The sequence below is a fragment of the Coenobita brevimanus genome, chromosome 8 (assembly GCF_032717465.1).
Source record: "Coenobita brevimanus isolate Jiangsu-jjx chromosome 8, ASM3271746v2, whole genome shotgun sequence".
Taxonomy (NCBI): domain Eukaryota; kingdom Metazoa; phylum Arthropoda; class Malacostraca; order Decapoda; family Coenobitidae; genus Coenobita; species Coenobita brevimanus.
The window spans coordinates 39739321-39762632 of record NC_136961.1 but is presented as its reverse complement, the minus strand read 5'-3'; the positions used below and the strand labels follow the sequence as shown (position 1 = coordinate 39762632).

Below are 23312 nucleotides of genomic sequence, written 5' to 3'. Positions count from 1 at the left end.
CGTGCTGTGTGGTGCGGTGAGGATCTGTCCCTTCTCCCCTTTGAGGCTAAGATGCAAATGAATGTGCTTGAGTGGATGAGTAAAATGGGAGTGCGTCGACTTGTCTCGGGTACCTCCCTTTCCATGGGGGAAGCAGCCTAGGTATATAGATAGATAGAATAGATAGATAGATAGACAGATAGTAATCAGAAGCATACATGAATCGCCACCGCGATATCTTGCATCGTGTCCCAGACCAGCCATGAGATCGTTGGATAAGTTCTTATCTTACCCTTTCTGTTCATGTTTAGAACTTAATTTGTTTATCTATCTATCTATCTATGTATAGCCCGACTCCCTAATCCTGCAAAGGGTGGTCGCAGACAAAACGCCTCCAAGTCGCTGTCACCCACCATTTGACTACCCTCCCCCCAACTCACTCCCCCCTCCCTCATATACCTCTCAACTCCATCCCTTCACCTCATCCTCGGTCTTCTTCTCCCTCTCCCTCCCTCCACCTCACCTACATACACCCTCTTAGTAAGTCTGTCGTTCTCCATTCTCTCCACATATCCAAACCACCTCAGTGTATTTCTCCAAATTTTCTCAACCACATCCACATCCACCCCACAACGTTCTTTCACTTCTTCATTCGTCAACCTGTCCCTCCATGTCACTCCACATGCTCCTCTCAAGTAACTCATTTCTTCTGCTCTCACTCTTGACTTGTTCTCCTCTAGCAAAGTCCATGCCTCGCTTCCAGACGTCAGGGTAGGGATCACAATACTATCATGCAGTGACTTCTTAACTTCCATACTCACCTCCCTGTTTCTCATCACTGCATTCAGTGAACAAACAACCTTCCTTCCCTGCTGTACCCTTTCAAGCACTTCAAAGTTCCATCCTTACTCATCACACTACCCAAGTACTTGAATGCACTCACATTCTCCATATCCTCACCATCCAACCTCACTGTGCATTCTTTGACTTCATTCCTCTCAAACACCATAACTTTACTCTTGTTTACATTAACTTTCAGATTCCTCTTCCTACACACTGTCCCAAATTCATTCTCCAAACCTTGCAACTCCCATTCATCTTCACTCAACAACACTATATCATCAGCAAACAACAACACCGAAATCTTTCAAATCTCACCCTCATTCATTAGAGCCACCCCCACATCCACTGACCTACCGCGCACCTCCTGCACAACCCCATACATGTACTGTATATATTAAACAGCCATGGAGGCATCACACAACCTTATTTCAGTCCCACATTAAGATCAAAGAACTCAGCTCACCATCCACTCGCACCGTAACCCTGGCTCCTTCGTACATACTCTTCACAGCACTCAACAATTTCCCCTCCACTCCATATATTCTCAATACCTTCCACATACCTTGTCTATCTATTCAGTCATAAGCTTTCTCTAAGTCCATGAAGGCAGCATACACTTTCTTTCCCCTTCTCTAGATACTTCTCCACTAAACATCTTAGAACAAATATCTGATCTACGCACCCTTTTCCCTTCCTAAATCCCCCTTGTTCTCCAACTACCTCCTCTGTTATATACCTAATCCTATCAGTGAGTATTCTACCATATATTTTTCAATCACACTAAGAAGGCAAATACCCCTACGGTTACCACATACTTTTCTTTCCACTTTTCCTTTGTATAAAGGAGCAATTATACCTGATTTCCAGTCCTCCGGAACCTTTCCCTCTTCCCAAGCCAATCTACATAACTTCCATATCCACTCCACTACAAACTCACCTCTATACCTCAGCATTTGACCACACACTCCATCAATTCGTGGGGCCTTTCCCATCTTGATCTTCGTCATTGCTGCCACTACTTCCGCCCTACCGATCTCTTCCTCCCTCCTCTCATCTCTTCTTGTCCCAGCCATTCCCCAACCACTTATACTTGAACTGCTCTCACTCTCTACATTCAACAAATCCTCAAAGTTCTCCTTCCATCTCCTCAATTTCTTTCTCTTCTCCACCAACAATCTGTTATTCCTATCTTTCACTCCCCTACGATTATCCCTTTCACACTGCCTTACTTTCTTTACCTCCTTTCAAAACAATTTCTTACTCTCCCTCCATTTCACATTCAGATTCCTCCCAAACTCTTCATCCTCTTTCTTCTTACTATCCTTCGACAATCTCTTCACCTCCTTTCTCTCATTTAACTCGATGATTTCGTTTCGTGATCTGGTGGAAGATCATCTGTCTTCGTGGCCTTCTTGTGGCTAATTGACATCAACCTGTCACCTGAAAAAAAAAAAGCTTTTATCCACTTCCTTCCTGTTTAGCCAGCAGAATAGCTGGGTATCAATGTAACATCAACTATTGGGATTCGTACTCTGGGAAAGACGGAGACGTAGTAAAAAAAAGACTGGTTGCCTTAATGACCTGCTTGCAGTAGACAGCCATTAATCCTAATCCATCTTTTTTCACGCTGCAGTTAAATTATATTATTTTTACTCCAGTTTGGCCTAAAATTGCCATCTCGCCATCCTGAATGATGTATTGTAGCAATTGGGTGACACTATAGGACGATGATACAGCGTGCTTCCTTTAACCTGACAAAGACCCCAAACACCTTCTAGGTCAGTCGATGACCAAGTGCAGTCACAGTGAAGGTTAGATTTGACTAGTAACCAAAGAGACTCATTCCTGCCTTAAAATATAAACTCGTTGAATTCCATGGAACCACGACATAATACTGAAATTGTAAGTGTCGCATAGGTCCTTCAAACGAAAAGAAACCGACTGTAGTTACAAAAAAGTGCAATGCAAGGAATGTAGACTTATACCATCGCCTCATTCTGCTGCTATTTCTGAATTAAACTGCAAAGGAAAATTTGGGTTTAGTTAAGACGCATGCACTAGAACCAGTATTAGGTTAATCTGCTTATTTAGGAACTACTTCCAGATGAAAAACGAAATCAGATCGTACATGGGAAAATCCATGCTTTCGTTGTTTGACTTTGTTTCACACAGACATGACATCTGCATGAATTAACCGCACGTAGAAAGACAGTGAAATGAAAGTTTTCACGGCCATCACATGACCTGCATAGGTACTGACAGCCATTAAGCGTGTATTTGTTTATGTTTAGCATAGTGTATGGTTTCATAGAATGAGATTCTGAAGGCCCTGACGTGACTCTGATATGCAGTCCTAGGAAGGACAAAGAAAGAAGAGTACAGGGTCTTCCCATATCTCTTCTTCCTCCCAGAAAAAATGAAAGAAAAGCATTCGGGAGCTGAATACTAATCGCCCACCAGAATATGCTGCTTGCCAAGTCCAAGATTTAGGCCATATCATGATACCGTGAAGGTTTCATGTTGATAGCTCAAGCCGTTCATGAGATATAGCCTAATGGTGCTAAAGGCGAGTGATTAAAAAGTAGTTGGCCTTTGGCAGCCATTTTGGTGACCAGTACCTTGACTCATAGTGGCCATTTTCGAACTCGTCCAAGATTTTGGTCATATCTTGATAGCCTAAAGATTTCATGTTGGCAGTTCATGCCGTTCATGAAATGTAATGGGGCTGAAGGCGGGCGATAAAAACCAGTTGACCTTTGGCAGCCATTTTGGTGACCTTGACCTTGTCCCCTAGTGCCCATTTTCGAACTCTGCCAAGATTTTGGCCCTATCTTGATACCCTGAAGGTTTCACGTTGATAGCTCAAGCCGTTCATAAGATATAATGGGAACACACACACACACACACACACACACACAGAGGGATTCAACCGAGACGGACGTGCGACATCGGCGCTCCGTACCGAACCAACACGGCCAGTGGCATTATTTAAATTAGTATCTTTGTATGACTCAAGCTTTGTACCAGGTTAGACTAAATGATTTTTCATTATTAAAAAGAAAAAAATAATAAGTTTAAACAAGACTTGTTCAAACAGGAAAAAGAACCAAGACCAAAGATTATGCTGAGTCATCTGAGGTGTGTTTAGACTACAACAACACGGGGATTGTAAGTACATGCTCTGCACTTTTAGTATTGCAAAATGGATACATACTTTAGTAAAGCAAATTTGGAAAAGAAAAGGGATAAAGGTAAAAAGCAAAATGATGATTTCTACCAAGAACTGGTTGAAGTGGAGACTCACAATAGACTGGTTGTACGTGTAAACAAACTAGAAATGGCTTTCAAAAATGAAATTGATGAAATAAAGAAGCAGATGCACTTGCAAAAGGAAGAAATAGAAAAACTAGGAAGGGAGGCCAATAAGAAAGACACAACCATCAGTGAACTAACAGTGGAATTGAGTACACTTAGGAAGAAAATGAGTGAAATGGTAAGTACAGTAGTCAATCATGAGAGTGTTATGGAAGAGTTCAAAAATGACACAGAGACAATTAGGCAAGTAAGCAGTCTTATTGACCAGAGCAGTGATATTGAGGAGAAGATAACACAGGTGAATGAAGCTGTGCAAAGCTACAAAAATGATGTGGAAACCACGTATGCTGAAATGGTGAAAGTAAAGAAAGACTTAGAAACAAGGGTGGAGGAAAAAAGCATTAAAAAGGAAGTGAAAAGAATAATCCAAAACAATCCGAAGTTAGTCAGAGATTCAGTAGATATAAACAAATCTATAGTAATCACTGGTATAGAAGATCACAAGAGGCAAAATGGAGATGGCAAATGTAATGAGCTTACTGAAAGAAGTATCAGAGGAAATCTGTAGTAAAAACATAGAGGAACACAAAAGGTTAGGGAAATATGAGAAAAGCAAGACAAGACCTCTAAAGGTGACTTTCCAAAGTGTAAACACTGTGGAAGAGATACTAAAAAATGCAAAGAATCTTATGGAAAAAGAGGAGTTCAAAAATGTATGGATAAAATGATGCCTAACACAAGAGGAACTGGAATTACTGAAAGAGAAAAGGGAGGAAGCAAAAACAAAAAATGATTGAAGATCAGAAGAGGAGAAGAAATTTTTTTACAAAGTAATAGAATTACAGGTACGAAAGTGGTACACAAACAGGATGGAATAAAAAGGAGGACGGTAGTAGAACCATGTCATGACAAGTATATAAACAAGATGATAAAGTTGATGTACTCAAATGTGGATGGAATGGTATCTAAATTACTCGAGATGAATGATTATGTCAGAGAAAATGAACCACAAATAATAGGCCTAACTGAAACAAAATTAACACCAAGGATATCCAATGACATACTAAACTTAGAGGAATACAATATATGGAGAAGAGACAGAAATTTTAAAAAAGGAGGAGGAATTATAATATTAACTAAGAAAAATCTAAAAGTCAATGAAATAAAACTAGATATACCATCACAAGTAGAGCTGATTGCAGTAGAGATCAACACATCTGAAGGTAAAGTAATTGTAGCCAATTTGTACATGCCACCCAGATCAAACACATGGGAAAGAGATGAATATGAGGACCTGGCAAAGAGTACAATTCAGAGTTTAAGATCATTACTATATAAAATGGAAGAGAAATCAGAAAGAATTATACTAACTGGGGATTTCAATACAAATATAAATTGGAATACACTAGATATAATTAGCCAAGAAAGCTGTTGGGACCAAAAGCTCCTGGATCTCGTACAAGAGTTCTTCCTAATGCAACATGTGAGGGAAACCACCAGAAAAAGAGAACTTGATGTACCTTCAGTGCTAGATCTAATATTTACTAGGCAAGAAAATGATATTGACAGTTTAATATATCACCCCCCACTCGGCAAAAGCGATCATGCAGTACTAAATTATAACTTCAGGATAGCATATGACATAGTAAACAGCAATGACAATTACAAAAAGAGCCTAAACTATAAAAAGGGAAATTATCAAGACCTATAGAAGTATTTCTTAGAAGTTGATTGGGAAAATGAGCTTAGAGGACAAGATTTAAATGCTGTATATAAAAAATTCTGTGAATTTTATGAAATAAGAGTCCGGAAGTACATCCCACAGCACAAAGAAGCAGATAAGAAAATACAGAAATGGTTCAATACAGAATGTAAAAAATCAAAAGAAAGAAGAGATTTGTTGTGGAATAGATACAGAAGACATAATAGTGAAAGGGCGTATAATAAGTACAAACAGGCAAGAAACGACTATACAAGAATAAGGAGGGAAGCCCAAAAACAGTTTGAGGAGGATATAATAAATAAAAGTAGTGATCAACCAAAGCTGTTTTACAGCTATATCAGAAGCAAAACCAAAGTAAAAGATATAATATAATCAATTACGGACGAGGGAATCACTTATACACAAGAGAAAGATATTTGTGAAGCACTAAATAAGAATTTCCAATTAGTTTTTACAGAAAAAAAAAATTTTGAGAGGGACTATGTGGAACATGCATGTCCACACATACTACCAGATATACAAATAGCAGAAAAAGTAATACAGGAGGAGTTAAGTAGATTAGACAGAGGAAAAGCAAGTGGTCCTGATGAAATTTCATGTTGGGTACTACAAGAATGTGCAAAGGAGTTAAGTAAACCATTATTTTTAATTTTCAAGAAATCCTTGAGTCAAGGTAAACTACCTGATATTTGGAAAAAAGCAAATATTGTCCCCTTATTCAAGAAAGGAAATAGACAAAATCCACTCAACTACCGACCAGTATCACTGACCAGTGTTGTAAGCAAGGTATTAGAAAAGCTTATAAGAAAAGCTTGGGTAAATCATCTAGAAGAACACAGTATGATAACAGAAAGACAGTTTGGTTTCAGAAAAGGAAAATCATGTGTTACTAATCTGTTGAGGTACTATGACAGATTAACAAACACAATACAGGAAAGGGAAGGATGGGTGGACAGTATCTATTTAGATTTCAAGAAAGCTTTTGACACAATATCACACCAAAGACTTTTATGGAAACTGTACCATCAAGGAGGAATTCGAGGCAAACTGTTTTGTTGGTTGCAAGACTTTCTCATAAAAAGAGAAATGAGAACAGTACTAAGAGGAAACTACTCATCATGGAAAGAAGTGACTAGTGGAGTACCACAGGGTTCAGTGCTGGCACCAATCATGTTTTTAGTGTATATAAATGATATAAACAGTAACACTGGAAATGAGAGCTATCTGAATATGTTTGCAGATGATGCAAAAATAGAAAGGAGAATTACTAACACAGACTCTTGTAAAGAGCTACAAGAAGAATTAAATAAACTTCATAATGGAGTAATACATGGCAAATGGAATTCAATGTGGACAAGTGTCATGTAATCAAGTTTGGTAAAAGTGGAAAAAGACCTGATTGGGATTATAAGTTAGGAAATAAAACCCTATACACATCAGAAAGAGAGAAAGACCTAGGTGTGATTATCAGTAACAGACTATCTCCGGCTGACCACATCAGCGAGAAGGTACGGAACATGTATACACTGCTTGCAAATATGAGAATAGCATTCACATACATAAATGAAGACATGCTAAGAAGGATAATAACATCATTCATTAGACCAACCCTGGAATATGCATCATTAGTCTGGAGTCCTCATCTCAAAAAGCACATAAACAAGATTGAAAAAGTTCTAAGGGCCGCTACAAGATGGATACCAAGCTTAAGGGACCTAAGCTACGAAGAAAGACTAAATAAACTGAATCTACCAACACTACAGGAGAGAAGGAAAAGAGGTGACATGATAATGCTATATAAGTGCATATCAGGGAAGGAGAAAATAGACATAAATGATTACTTAACATATGGAGAAGCATCAGCAAGAGGACACTGCAAAAAACTGCATAAGAAGAGAGGTGATAAAGACCTAAGGTAATTCAGTTTCCCAAATAGAGCAATTGATCAACGGAATGCACTACCGAATGAAATAGTGTGCGCCAAAACAATTCACAAATTTAAGGATATGTACGATAAATATGGTTTAAGACACGGGACAGTACGAGCTTGACTCATTCCTGTAAAGATACAATTAGGTAAGAAGCAATTAGGTAAGAACACACACACACACACACACACACACACACACACACACACACACACAGAGGCAGACAAGAACATTATCGCTCCACCTTCTAAAGGTGGGGGACAAAAATCTTTGTTACGAGAGAAATTTTATCATTGAATAACTCATATAAATATTTTTTAGCAGGAAAAACAAGGAAAGAACAGCATTACATTATTCCATGTCTCTAGTTCTTCCTGTGAAAACAAATCTAAGTTATGACAGGGAAACGATTTTTTTTTTTTTTATACAAGAAAGAAGAAATCAAAGGCCAGGAGCCCGCAAAACTGTTCTCTCCAAGAAAAAATAAAAACAAAACAAAAACAATACAAAAGAGAGCCAAATTCAGCATCCGTTCATTTCGAGATGCCTGGACTGGAGATTATAGGAAGCAGGAAATGCAGACAGAGGGAGACAGTTCCAGAGTTAACCTGTTGCATAAATGAAGGACTGGGACTAACGGTTAACTCTTGCGTTAGAGAGTTGGACAGAAAAGGGATGAGAGTTTGTTTCTAGACGGGTGCTACGCATCCGCCGTAGAGGTGGAAGGATGCAAACAGACAGTTCAGAGGAGCAGTGACCGTTGAAGTAGCAATAGAAAAGAGATAAAGATGCGATAGTGCGGCGATGAGACAGAGATTGAGAGGGGCCAGTAAGAGGAGGAGAGTTAATGAGACGAAAAACCTTTGACTCCATCCTATTGAGAAGAGCTGTATGTGGGAAGCTTCCTCACACATGAGAGTTGTACTCTACACAGGGGCAAATAAAACCCCTGTAGAAAGCCAACAACTGTGCAGGGGTAAAGAAGGTATGGAGTCGGCTTAGCACACTAAATCTCTTTGAAGCATATTTTACAAGAGATGTAATATGATCTTTCCAAGATAAGTCCCGAGCGAATGAAATCCCATGCATGTTCAAGGATGGTGCAGGATTCAACTGCATATTATTAAACATTACTAGGTACTACTTTTTGATGCATTAAAAACAAATGTAAATGTTTGAGAATCCCACTCCTGGGCTACAAGAAAACACATGGCTTGTCATTCGGTGAGATCATACGAAAGTTGAGACCTCTGTAACTGAAATACATAACAGTTACTTCAAAGAATTGTTTCCGTGTCATTACGGTTTGATATTTTGAGAGAACGTGAAAAATGCCAAAGCATTTTCCACTTTGGATGTTTTAAGAATGCAAAGTGATGGGCTCTGGATGATAGAGATATATTGTACAGCAGTCACCCATTACTAGGGCTGTCTGTTCATAGTTCTGTTGTTTTACATGAACATAAAAGCTATTAATATTTAATCCTTTAGGAACTTCTTGCCCATTCTTATTCAGATTAAATCTGACCTGCATACCACCACCTTCCATTTGTTCTTTCACTCCATACAAAAAATACTTACCTCTTCAGTTTCACAGTTTATTCGTGGTAACAGCAGACGATTATATATTGAACAGACATTTTACCAGTTATGGAATTAGACTCGCTATTCACTAACAGCAAGTGCATGTGGAAAGGGTGAGCTAGGCAGATGAAATCATGGTATGTAGGAAGCATAGTGTTATCAGAAAGGGGAAAAAAAAGGTATATGATTATCTGAAGAAAAAAAAAAAAAGCTTATTAATTTCACAGGGTGGTTCATATGTAACACTTCGCTTCCACTCTGCCAGACAGTTTCATGTGTGCTGCGGGGACAGCTGTCAGCATTAACCCTAGATAGGTAAAGTGGGGTATCAGAAACCCCAATCCCCGAAATTTAATTTTTAAAAATATGAGCATAGGTCTACAGATCTGTCCGTCTTATTTCCTTCCAGCCTAGTGAAGCTGTTCATGGGGATGATGGGGTCATAGCTGTACCTGGCTCCGATTTTGTTCTATAGAGCAATTGGGGTATACCATACCCCAGTTTGCCTATAATGTTACCTCAGTTTAGCAGTCTTGCGAGTTTTTTAAATTTTAATTTACTGTCTTTCTCCTTTTGTATTTAGAAGGTCCCAACATTGGTCTACTGCAGGACACCCAATGAATCACGATATTACTTTTCAGTTTTGCAAGATTTAGTTTTAAAATTAGTATACCTAAACATTTTTCTGATAAATGTAAAAAACACTTTTTTTTTTTTTTAATTTAAACTTTGTTTTTTTCTGGCCCTACTCAAAGATACTGGGTTGAATTATATGTGTATTGAAGCATTTTGAAATATCTAAAATGGAAGTATTTTTTGTTTTATTTTTTTCCTTGGGGTACATCAGACCCCACTTTTCCTAAAACAGGAACAAAAATCCTTTACCTATCCAGGGTAATATCTACCCTGCATTATTTACATTATTTATTCGTTCGTTTCTTATTCCCTCTGACGCACTCACGCCCACACCGGCAAACTGAGCAGTCCCTGCAACACAAACGATATGGCCATGTGAATGTCTGCTGGAACTTTTTTTTTTTTTTTTTTTTTGAGCAGGTTCCCTCACCGACCGCACATCGTTGTGACGTCTGAGCAGCTGCCGCACCAACTGGCAGTGATGGTGGATGACCCCACGGCTCCTGGGGGCAAGCGGCTGACTTTCACTGGACCGACAGGGAACATTATGGACATAGTTTCCAAGCAACTGAACCTCAGGTAAGATGATGCGCTTCTCTTGTACAGTACTCTGATTTTTACCTCCCACTCAGAGGACATCTTTTAATTATTTTGCTTACAGTTGTCAAGGGGGGAAGTGATATATGTATACATTGCCATTAAGTTGTCAGTTGTCACGGTGGGAAAAGAAATATATCTCCACTAGTTATGGGAGAAAAGGGAAGTCGCCACTTATCACAAGGGAATCGATTTATGAAATTCAAGTACTATTTTACTTTGGCTTACGTTGCTGATTCTCTAAAGACGAGAATTTTATAATTACTTTATAAACTTTCTCTTCAACAGTACAGTGCAGAGAATAATCACTCACGAGTGCTGAATCATTAGTACTGCTGTCTCTGAAAGAAAGAATGACCTTTGCCCCCTGACAATGAATAATAATACCAAATGAATAAATATTATCAAATCAATCAAGCCAGGTTCTTGCTGTTGCTAATTCCTAGTTGGCACAAAGGATTCATTATAAATTAATACGAAAGAACTGGCTTAACTACCAGCAACGATTAGTATAAGAAAAGTTTGTGCAAACCGGGGGCAAGCATATTAGAGTAAGCGTGATACGGAGAAATGTAACATGATTCTTACATTTAATCAAGCTCAAAAAAAAAAAAAAAAAATGTAAATTCAGTAATTACAAACAAAATAAATTCTTTAGTTACAAGATAACTTAAGCCTACCAGGTTTCTGGGCCTGGCAGATTATGTCTGTGCTCGAGTCAGCCACTTCGTGCTGGTCAACATCTTCGTGCCACAATATTTTCTTTGATCGCTCTGTGTAAATACACTTTTCATGATGCAATATTGGTTTTGGTGCCATTTTAAAGCTGAATAGTTGTACTTTCACGTAGTATGTTCAAAAAAGAAAAACAATGAAAATAAAAAGGCTAAATGACGAGTTGAATTCAAGCAAAAACCAAAAATTTTATACCTTGCCATACAAGAATATTCGGAAAAAACTAATAAAATGTATAAATCTGGTTTAAACCATGCAATAATATAATAAATTACCTTTGCAATGATACATATTTCATGGTTATATCAGGATTTTATTGCACAATAATGTGAAAGGAAAAAGAAGCAAAATTTTTGAAGAGCTGGACGCATATTGGTTTCGCGATCATTTTCTTTGATCGGTCAGTGTAAATACACTTTTTACGATACGATGCTTATTCTAGTGTAATTTTGAAGCAGAATTGTTGTACTTTATCGCAGTATGTCCAAGAAAGGAAAACAAAGAAATTAAACAGTCAAAATGACGAGCTGAATTTACGCAAAAAACAAAATTATGTTCCATATAAAAATATTCGGCAAAAAAACTGATGTATTTAAATCTGGTTTAAACCTTGTAAAACTACAATAAAATACCTTTACCATGATATATAGATTATGGTTATTTCTGCATTTTGTTCAGTGGTACGTTCTTTTTCTTTGACAGGTGAGAGTAATTACACTTTTTTTTTGACAGGATGATGGTTGTGGTATTATTTTGAAGTTGAACAGTTGTACTTTACTGTACTATTTTCAAGAAAGGAAAACAAAGAAAACAAAATGTCAAAATAACAAGTTAAAGTTATGCAAAAGCCAAAAATTTTATACCTTGCCATAAATAATATTCAGCAAGAAAATCTCTCTCTCTCTCTCTCTCTCTCTCTCTCTCTCTCTCTCTCTCTCTCTCTCTCTCTCTCTCTCTCTCTAAACCTGATATAAAACATGCAAAACTACAAAACTACTGCCTGTCATGCACAGAGCAAGCATTCCGCGACATCATGCCAGAGTCTCTTTGGTATGACGCGTAAGCACGATTTATAGTGAATACTTGTCCAAAGTAACTTAAAATGACACAAATGAGTCATCAGAATCTCTGAGGCTGGGTTTGAAATGACTCTAAAATGCATATTTGGAATCTCAATTGCTCACTCAATCAGACAAACTAGCTAATACCAAGAAAAACACAGAAAGAAAATAGTGGTAAGTGGAGAAAATGAAGACACGACTGTGAAGAGACAGGTGACCACTGCCCACTGGACACTGCAATACACACTGCACGTAATGTCCAATGCCTGTCTATCACCAACTCTGTGAAGAGATACTGGAGACGCAAAGCTGCAGGAAGAACTAGGCAGTCAAGCCGCTGAGACACGCCACTGGCACGAGGGTAGTCTCTTGTGATGGTGCTTCCTTACATTCCTCTCGACGTCCATCACTCACAGTGGCTGGTCACTAACTTTCTCACACCCGGCACAAAACAATGCATGATCAGCGGAAGTGGGCAGAGATTACTCTAACGGTTATAAAGACAGGTACAAGAAATGATATGTGCACAATAAGGACAGGTGCAAGGAATAATATGTGCATAATAATTCGCTCACTGAAACATTAGTCTATACATAAAATCAGTTACTCACAAAACAATGGTGAACGTTTTGAAAAAAAAATAAAACGTTTCAAATCTGAGTGCTAATGCAAGTGGTTAAATGACTGAGCAAAGTTCTATTGGGTTTCAGTACTGTTTATGAGTTCCCATAATAATAATACAATGTCATAAACTGCCATAATAACATCGTCTCGCGAATTCGTGATATTGCACCTTATCAAAACGAAAATTTTCTCTGAAAAATTAACAATAGCCAATATAATATCATAACTCAGTCACACATGATTCACACTGTGGTGTGTGAACTAAATGTTACAGAAGATCACTGTCCTCAATGAGCATAAAAACCTCCTATGTACATTAATAGAAGGAAGCTTAAGGAGAAAAAACTCCTTGGCAATGGTGAAAAATTCTGTACTCAGGTCAAACTGCGCGAAAGTTCGCTACATTTACTTTAACAACTACTTTTTATGTAGCGTGGTGTATGTGACACACGGTGTAGGTGAGACAGTTGTTGTGTAACCATACCTACATGTAAAATGGTAAAATGCAAATCAATAACAATATGGATGCCAAGGGCAAAGGAGAAGAGGCGGCAGCATGCAGCAGTGACGATCAGCTGACCTGCATGGCAAAACTGCTAGACCTGTCACTGTACCTGCAGAGCAATACTACTCCACCCACCAGCTGTACCTGTGAAATGAATCAGGATGGGGCATCAATAGTGTCGATGTGAAAAAGTTTGTTATATTGCAATTACTCTCTATTTAGTAGTCAACACATATGCTACAAAAGGTATGCCCTAGCTGAAAAATTCAGGCACCAGCCAGACCTTCACGCATGCGAGGTTGCCATTAATTTCTTATTGGGTATATTATTAACCAGAAAATGTGCTAGCACATATTTTGCATAAATCGCTTAGAAGACCCAGTAGTTTAGTGGTTAAACCTATATCTCTATTAACCGGAGAACAAGGACTTTGCATAGACTATCTATCTATATACCTAGGCTGCTTCCCCCAAGGAAAGGGAGGTAGCCGAGACAGGACGACACACTCTTCATTTACTCATCCATTTAAACACATTCATTCACATCTTAGCCCCAAAGGGGAGAACGGACAGATCCTCACCGCACCACACCGCACAAGGGTCAACTGCGCAATGCAATCAGTGACATCCGCAGCAGTGCCCGACAGCAGAGCTGGTTTACCCCTGCCACATCATAACATACCCATCCCCTTACCCGCACCTGACCTGACTAGCTGATCAGACCAAATGCGGGAGAATATCCCCTCAGGGCTGCGTCATCACTTATTTATTCACAATTTCTCTCCATTTATTTCTGTCACGCACAGCCACTCTTCCTTGCTCGACAGACATCCCTCTCGCATCCAGCGCTCTCTTCACACTATCCATCCATCCTATTCGTGGTCTTCCTCTCAGCCTTACACCTCTCACATCAGATCTAGTTATCTTTTTCACCAATCGCTCATTATCCATTCTCTCCATATGCCCAAACCATCGCAACACCCTCTGCTCAACTCTACCAGCCATCTCCTGAACAACTCCAGTTCTCCTTCGCACTTCATCATTTCGCACCCGATCCATACGCGTCACTCCACACATACTCCTCAGACACCTCATCTCCATTACATTCAAACTTTTCCTCTCTGCTACACCCATATTCCATGTTTCAGCCCCATATAATGCAGTCGGTACCACAACACCCTCATACAGCCTTCTCTTTACATCCATTCTAAGCGAACGACATTTAAACACTTTTTTCATTCCTCCCAGCACCTTTCCTACTTCATTTATTCTAAACTTCACTTCTGCATCTATTCTTCCATCCACAGCAACATGTGACCCTAGATATTTAAAACAATCTACCTCCTCAAGCAACTCACCATTCAAAACTATATTCATCCCCCTACCATCTATCATCCTCGTACACTTCATCACTTTACTCTTATTCTCATTTACTTTCAAATTCCTCCTTTCACACACCCTTCCAAACTCCTCTACCAACTGTCTCAATCTCTCCTCTGAATCAGTCACCAGTGCAGTATCATCTGCAAACAGCAGCTGCTTCAGATTCCAATCTCCACCATCAACATTTACCAGACTCAGACCACCTAAAACTCTTGCATTCACCTCCCTTACAACACCATCCATGTAAATATTAAACAACCAAGGTGACATCACACATCCCTGTCGCAGCCCCACTCTCACGGGAAACCAATCACTCACAGCATTTCCCACTCTTACACATGCTCTACTATTTACATAAAAACTTTTCACCCCTTTTAGTAACCTACCATCAAGTCCATACAATCTTAAAACAGTCCACAAAGCCTCCCTATCAATTCTATCATACGCTTTCTCTAGATTTAGATTTAGATTTAGATTTGCATAGACACAAGTTGTTAATGCACAGACACAGTATAAGAGGTGAGGTCCAGAGACTTGCCTGGCACTTTCAAGGAAGACATCAATCAATCAGGCACCAGCTCCTTCTCTCATCTGTGAGACCATGCCTCACTTCAGCTGACAGACCTCCGACAGCATCGACCCATGGTACATTAAAAAGATCGTGACAGGTGCCAGTTAACTAACAGGGCCCATAGTGACCCACAGGTTGCCACATGTCGAAAGTAGGAGTAGTGACAGTTAACTCAGGGCTATCTGTGCATATGCTCTTAGCCTACAGTAAGTATTGTCCGGCACTATCTGTTCCTATGCACTTGGACATCCTAAGAGCATACATACCCTTATAACATTACACTTACAAATAATATCAGTAAGCTGGGAAACCTTTTGCAAACTCGGGCAGGTCACATTATAACACCCAACGTGGGTGTGAACACTCATACGGATAAAGCGTGTATTTTTCAGGAATCCTCAGAAAGACCCACAGCTCAAGATGCACCATAAGAAATTCAGACAGCCTCGGATTGCCTCTGTAGGGTTCTTGAACTTCCCCCTACCTACAGTATATGTTTGTACAGGCCCTAGACGTAATGTGTCCTGTGAAATTAACCCCTTAAACGCGGCCGTGAACAGTCGCCCTCCCCCGAGTGGCGGGGTTGTATCGCGGTCTGAATACCTGTAGGAAAATATTAGCCAAAAATCAGAGATTAACCCTAGAACATTATATTTGGTATGGCAGATAGTACTTACATTCAGCTTTCTCCAGAGACAGGTGTTGAGCCTTCATGGACTACCCAAGGACTTGTGGAGACTTGCAAAGTTGGGTAACCAAATCTTCACTTTCACACCTCCAGCAACCCGGTTTCCCCTCTACCACAGCCTCATTCTGTCACAGTAAACTTTATACTACAACGTAAAGGTATTTTGGAATCCGCATTTGTACAATAAGCACTGAAAATAAGGCTAAAATCAACGAAGCGTATGGCCGACATGCAGCACGGCGGCGGTCTTCCTGTCACTCAACAAACATTTCCAGTTTCACAGCTAAAAACATGTATACTACATTATTTTCAATCATATTACTTCCCAAAAGATCACCGCGGCACGCTTTTTATTCTGCCTTACGCCCGTCACTTTATTCTCGTTCCTGTCGGCAGCTTGCACTGACTCGGAAGAGCTAGAACTCGCCATAATGTCACTTTGAAAGCCTGCGGTAAACTGACGCTAAACAGGGGCAAACCGTGGGAAAAAAAGCTAGTGTTACGACTGGGGAAACAAGCGTTTCCTATTAGCATAAACTGCTTGTGAGAGGAGAGCGCAGATTTACAGTTCTCAGCACTCAGAGCGCTGCCATGTATCACAGCCAGGCTGGCAGGGGCCGTGGTGCGGGGGGAGGGATGGGGGAAAAACGCGATACTTGGCAACAACGGAGGTCAGTGGTACAAAGGTCAAGTGTGCTAAAAGTAGCTAAAGAGTGGTGGTACTGATAGACAATACCAGCTGGAGCCTGCCTGCCTGCGGTTATTCAAGATTTACTAGAATCGCAAACGCGACTCTCCACCGTTATGTCCTTTTCGCCGAGCGTCGCAAACGTGACGATCCACGTTTAAAGGGTTAAGGAGTGAGACGTCAGGTCTGCGCCCATGTTGCCACTGCTCTCTCTCTCAAATGGCACAGAGATTATAGGTATGGATTCCAACGGTGTAGGAAGGACACGTTCCCAATTGGTGGTATGTAGACACACATTGCAGGAACGCAGTCAGTACGGATATGGCCAAGGGTTTTTCTTTTGACCTTGTGACCTCCCAATGCTGAACAATGACTCAGTTTGAACACTGCTTGGCGATACTTTGTGAGAACAATAAAATGCAGTTGAACCTCATCCTGAGGTGTTCGTGACTCACAGTACAGTCATCCTTGTTTACAAAGGAACCTGGCTTGACCTCCTCATGAATGCTTAATCACATTACCCTTTAGTTTCTTCTGCACTACAGCAAGTGTCGGGTCAGACTCTTGTTCCAGGACAACATCTTGACTACAAATCAGATTTTGTGGCGATGCAGTGGTCAGCAGGGTGACACGGTTTGGAGCCTTGGCCATGGTTCATGTTATTGCAGACGAAGTCTGAGCAGTGATTTCTATGGTGCAACTGTACTTAGCACCTGGTATGTTACCTATTACAAGGTCAAACAAGGGTTCTGGCATGACAACTGCAACTGTCAAGCCAGTGTAAAAAGGAGATGCTACCTGGATATGTGCCTCAGGAAACAATCTCACTGATCCATCAATACGCTGAGCTTGGCTCTGTCTACCAGTCTACTTCTCAGGCTGAACTAAACTCTGCCTGACAGAGCAACCTGAAGAGCCATTGTCTCACAGAACATTTACGGAAACACCTCCTACAAACCCTGGCTGAACAAGAAAGGCACTGTTGCCTGTGGAAGGGCCTGTGGAGGAAGCGGCCAGCCATTGATAAGGCTGCTTAGCACACAAATCTGCAAATGTGATACCCTGAGACTAGATGCCTGAGGGGTCATACTTCCCATCTGGGGAGCTGGGGCGTTGACCACCTGTGGAGGAGGGCTCACCATCTGAGGGGGACTAATTAACTGTGGAGGAGGACCTGTGCTGCAAGGGACAACACTATCGTGCAATTTTTGGTGAATGAGGGCAGCATTTGCCTCCTGCCTTCAAAACACTGGGGCTGGTGCTGAAAAAGATTGTCCCAACTTATGATTGCATGGCCAATACTGCTGCTGGTTAAGGTATTTGTTGTTCCTCTTCCAGTCAGGTTGCTGAACATCCTGCCCTTGGTCCTTATTCTGTGATTTGTCTGGACTGTGGCCATAATTCTGAGAACAGCCTCGATGCTAAGGTTTGCTCTGAGATGGCCTCCAGGACTTGGCAGTATCTTTCCTGTTCTAGGCTTGTTGTTTAAGTGTCTGGTACTTGTATGCAGTGAAAAATGCATCAGCCTTCTCACAATTTGGCTGGCATCCTTTACTTGACGAATCTTTAATTGAGCAATGAGCTCAGCAGGCCAAGACTTTTCTAACTATGCTGCATAAAGTCAATTATCCCCTCTTAAGTGCAGGGGGTCTCCCCTTTCTCTGTCCACTCATCTTAATAAGCGGTGAGACGGTTGAGGAACTGGACACCAGTCTCCTTTTCTTTGGAGATGTAACCTCGTGAACTGCCTCCTGATGTCATCAGCCGTGAGACCGTACGCTCTGAGGATTGCGGCCTTCATCATCTCATAGGTGAGATTGTATCCACGATTTCTGTGGAGAATATCAAGGGCAGGGCCCTTAAACAAGCTAAGAAATTGGAGCTGCTTAGCTGCCTCATCCAGCTGGTACAGCTGTGTCATGTAAGAGCAATGAATGGCCCAATGCACTCACCTTCCTTGTGCGAAGGGAGCTTGAGGCGCAGGGGTTGTAATAACAGGTGTTGGGAGACCTTGGATTGGCGGCACCAGATGTGCCCAAAGCCAAGGAGTCTCGCTTGAGCTTCGACACCTCAATCTCGTGTTTCTCACGTGCCTTGTGCTCGGCACGTTCGTGTTCACGTTCTGTCACGTTCCTGGCAGTCTCTATCACGTTCCTCGCGCTGTTCTCGTTTGTGTTCTCTCTCACATTCCTCTCACGTTCTCGCTCGTGATGGTGCTGAATTTTATGCTCTTCACAGGCATCACTCTCACGTTGCTGTTCATAAGTGTACTGTGAGAGCACATGGTCTTTAATTTCCTGTGGATTGGTAAGCCCCATGTCCTTGGCTTCCTGTATAGACGAGTTTGAAGCCATGGTCCTAACTCAGACTGAGACTGGGTGAACTAAAGACTGACGTACTGACTGCTGTTTCTCAGTTGAATGCTAATGACTGAAAACTTAGAATATACGCACAGGCTGATGGTGACCAGTTTCATCTAGTTAAACTTATAAGGAAAGAAAAAAGAAAATTACAACTAGGTAGCAAAAGCCTTTTACTAATAAAGAAGCAGAAACAATAACCAATAGTAAGGTAGTGCCCATAAACTTTACCGATTATAACTAATAATTAGCTATAAGCGAGTGTGTTTATTACTGTTTCAATAACAGCTTTAATGGTAAGTGTTAATATCCTGGAATGAGGTCGCCAGATGTCAAGGAGGGAAGTAAAAGATTTGTAAATTACCAATAAGTCGGCAGTTTTCACAGTGAGAAAAGAAATATATCTCCACTACTTATGGGAGAAAAGGAAAGTCGCCACCTATCACAAGGAAATCAGCTTATGAAATGAAAGTACTGTTTTACTTTATTTCGACTTACATCACCGATTCTCTAAAGACAAGAATTTTATTATTACATTATAAACTTTCTCTTCAACAGTACACAGCGGAGAATAGTCACTCACGAATGCTGAATTATTAATACTGTTGGCCTCTGAAAGAAAGAATGACCCTTGTCCCCTGACAATCAATAGTAATTCCAAATAAGTAAAAAAATATTATCAAATGAACCAAATCAAGTTCCTGCTGATACTAACTACTAGCTGGTACAACGGATTTATTGTAAATTAGTACGAAAGAACAGGCTTAGCTACCAGTCGTGATTAATAAAAGTTTATGGAAACTGGGAGCAAGCAAATTCAAGTAAGCACGATATGGAGAAATGAAACACGATTCTTACATTTAATCAAGCACAAAGATGTGTAAATTTATTAATTACAAACCAAATGAATAACGTTACAAGATAACTTGAACAAGTAATCATTCTTTCAATCAGACAAATACTCTTAGGCCAAGAAAAACACAAAGAAAATACTGGTTAGTGGAGAAAATGGAGACACGACTGTGAAGAGACAGGTGACCGCTGCCAACTGGCCACTACAGTACAATGCACACTGCACGTGACGTCCAATGTCAGTCTATCACCAACTCGGTGGAGAGATACTTGAGATGTAGAGCCACAGGAAGAACTAGGCAGTGAAGCCGCTGAGACACGCCACTGGCACGAGGGTAATCTCTGGTGATGGTGCTTCCTTACACTGCTCTCGACGTCCATCACTCACAGTGGCTGGTCACTAAGTTTCTCACACCCGCACAAAGCAATGCATGATCAGTGAAAGTGGGCAGAGCTTACTCTAACGGTTATAAAGACAGGGTCAAGAAATGATATGTGCACAATAGATAAAGACAGGTGCAAGGAATAATATGTGCATAATAATTTGCTCACTGAAACATTAGTCTATACATAAAGACAGTTACTCACAATACAATGGGGAATGTCTTGAAAAAAAAAAAAAGTTTCAAATCTGAGTGCTAATGCAAGTGGTTAAATGACTGAGCGAAGTTCTATTGGGTTTCAGTACTGTTTATGAGTTCCCATAATAATAATACAATGTCACAAATTGCCATAATAACATGGTCTCGCGAATTCGTGATATTGCACCTTATCAAAACGAAAATTTTCTCTGAAAAATTAACAATTAACAATAGGTAATATAATATCCTAACTTAGTCACACATGATTCACACTGTTGTGTGTGAACTAAATGTTACAGAAGATCACTGTAGCATAAAAACCTCTTATTTACATTAATAGAAAGAAGCTTAAGGAGAAAAAACTCCATGGCAATGGTGAAAAATTCTGTACTCAGGTCAAACTGTGCGAAAGTTCACTACATTTACTTTAACAACTACTTGTTATGTAGCGTGGTGTATGTGACACACGGTGTAGGTGTGACAGTTGTTGTGTAACCATACCTACATGTAAAATGGTAAAATACAAATTAATAACAATATGGATGCCAAGGGCAAAGGAGAAGAGGCGGCAGCATGCAGCAGTGACGATCAGCTGACCTGCACGGCAAAACTGCTAGACCTGTCACTGTACCTGCAGAGCAATACTACTCCACCCACCAGCTGTACCTGTTTATCAATAACAGAAGAACACTAGAACATGAGCACTGACAGGCCATTAGCTTTCCAATACAATATAGTACAGAAGTTTGATCATAGCAAGTGAAAGAGTTAGTCAAAGCACCAGGTATTTCTTTTTTCTTTATGCAAGAAAGAAGGAACCAAAGGCCAGGAGCCCGCTAACCGTTCCTTCCAAGAAAAAAACTAAAACAATACAAAAGAGAGACAAACTCAAGATCTGTTTATTTCGAGATACCTGGACACACTGCGTTTGAAAGACAGGAGATCATAGGAAGTAGGAAATACAGACAGAGGGAGACAGTTCTAGAGTTGACCTCTTGCATAAGTGAAGGACAGGGAGTAACGGTTAACTCTTGCATTAGAGAGTTGGACAGAAAAGGGATAAGAGTTTGTTGCTAGACAGCTGCTACACGCCCGTCGTAGAGGTGGAAGGATGCAAGCAGACAGTTCAGAGGAGCAGTGCCATTGAAGTAACGATAGAAAAGAGACAAAGAAGCAACAGTGTGGCGAAGAGACAGAGGTGGAAGGGAGCCAGTAAGAGGAGGAGAGTTGATAAGACAAAAAGCCTTTGACTCCACCCTATTGAGAAGAGCTGTATGTGGGGAGCCTCCCCACACATGAGAATTGTACTCTAAACAGAGGCGAATAAAACCCGTGTATAAAGTCAACAACTGTCCTGGGGTAAAGAATGTACAGAGTTGGCTTATCACACCTAATCTCTTGGAAGCAGATTTTACAAGAGATGCTATATGATCTTTCCAAGATAAGTCCCAAGTGAATGAAACCCCATGCATGTTCAAGGATGATGCAGGATTAAGCTGGATATTATTAAACATTAGTGGGCACTCAAATGGAAGATTGTGTCGGGTTGAGAGGTGTAGAAAATGAGTTTTTGATGCATTAAAAACAACAACATTATTTTTACTCCAGTCAGAGATACGAGCCAAGTCAGACATTAGGTGTGCCATAGCTTCATCCCTTATTTGTTGAAGTAACTGCTGAGATAGACGTTGCGGGAACCGAATGGAAAGGTGAAGGGTGGAATCATCAGCGTACGAGTGGATGGGGTTAGATGTACAGCTTAGGAGGTCATTGACGAATAAAAGGAAGAGAGTTGGTGATAGGACAGAACCCTGAGGAACACCACTGTTGATAGATCTAGGAGAAAAACGATGGCCATCTACAACAGCGGCTATAGAACAACCAGAAAGGAAGCTATAGATGAAGACACAGATAGAAGGATAGAAACCGTAAAAGGGTAGTTTGGAAATTAAAGATTTATGCCAGACTCGATCGAAAGCCTTTGAGATGTCGAGTGCAATGGCAAGACTTTCTCCATAGTCCTGAAAGGAGGATGACCAGGAGTCTGAAAGGTAGGTGAGAATTTTCGCTAGTGGAGCACTCCTGACGGAACCCATACTGATGATCAGAAAGAAGGTTGTGGTAGGAAAGATGCTTTAAAATTTTTCTGTTAAGAATTGACTCGAAAACTTTTGAGACACAGGATGTTAAAGCAATTGGACGATAGTTAGAGAGTTGGGAATGGTCACCCATCTTTGGGATTGGCTGAATGAAAGCAAACTTTCAGAAAGAAGTTGACAGACAAAGATGAAAGAGTTTACCTAGGCAGGGTGTACTCACTGAAGAACAGTTCTTGAGGACAACAGGAGGGACTCCATCAGGCCCATATGCCTTGTTAGTACTGAGGTCAGTGATGGCAGAAAATACATCAGCTGAAGAAATTTTAATGTCAACCATGAGGAAGTCAGAGGGGGGAAGTAATGGAGGAACAGCACCGGAATCGTCTAAGGTGGAATTGGAGGAGAAAGTCTGAGTGAAGAGATCTGCTTGATCAGTAGAAGAAACAGTTACAGAGCCATCAGAATAGAAAAGAGGAGGGAAAGAATAATGAGGTAAAGTTGTTAGAAAGGTTTTTGGCTAGGTGCCAGAAGGAGTGGGAAGAATTCAAGTTGTTGAGTTAA

The 23312-nt window shown here is 40.5% G+C and overlaps 1 protein-coding gene across 1 annotated transcript in view; it reads left to right on the top strand.

The window, feature by feature from the left end:
- The first annotated feature begins 8959 nt into the window (after positions 1-8959).
- The window catches only part of LOC145407679 (glutamate receptor ionotropic, delta-2-like), a 100107-nt gene continuing 85754 nt past the window's right edge, over positions 8960-23312 (top strand). Inside the window, exons 1-2 of the mRNA XM_080278550.1 lie at positions 8960-9012; positions 10429-10587. Of these exons, the coding sequence (XP_080134676.1) occupies positions 8960-9012; positions 10429-10587 (212 nt within the window). The remainder of the gene's footprint in view (positions 9013-10428; positions 10588-23312) is intronic.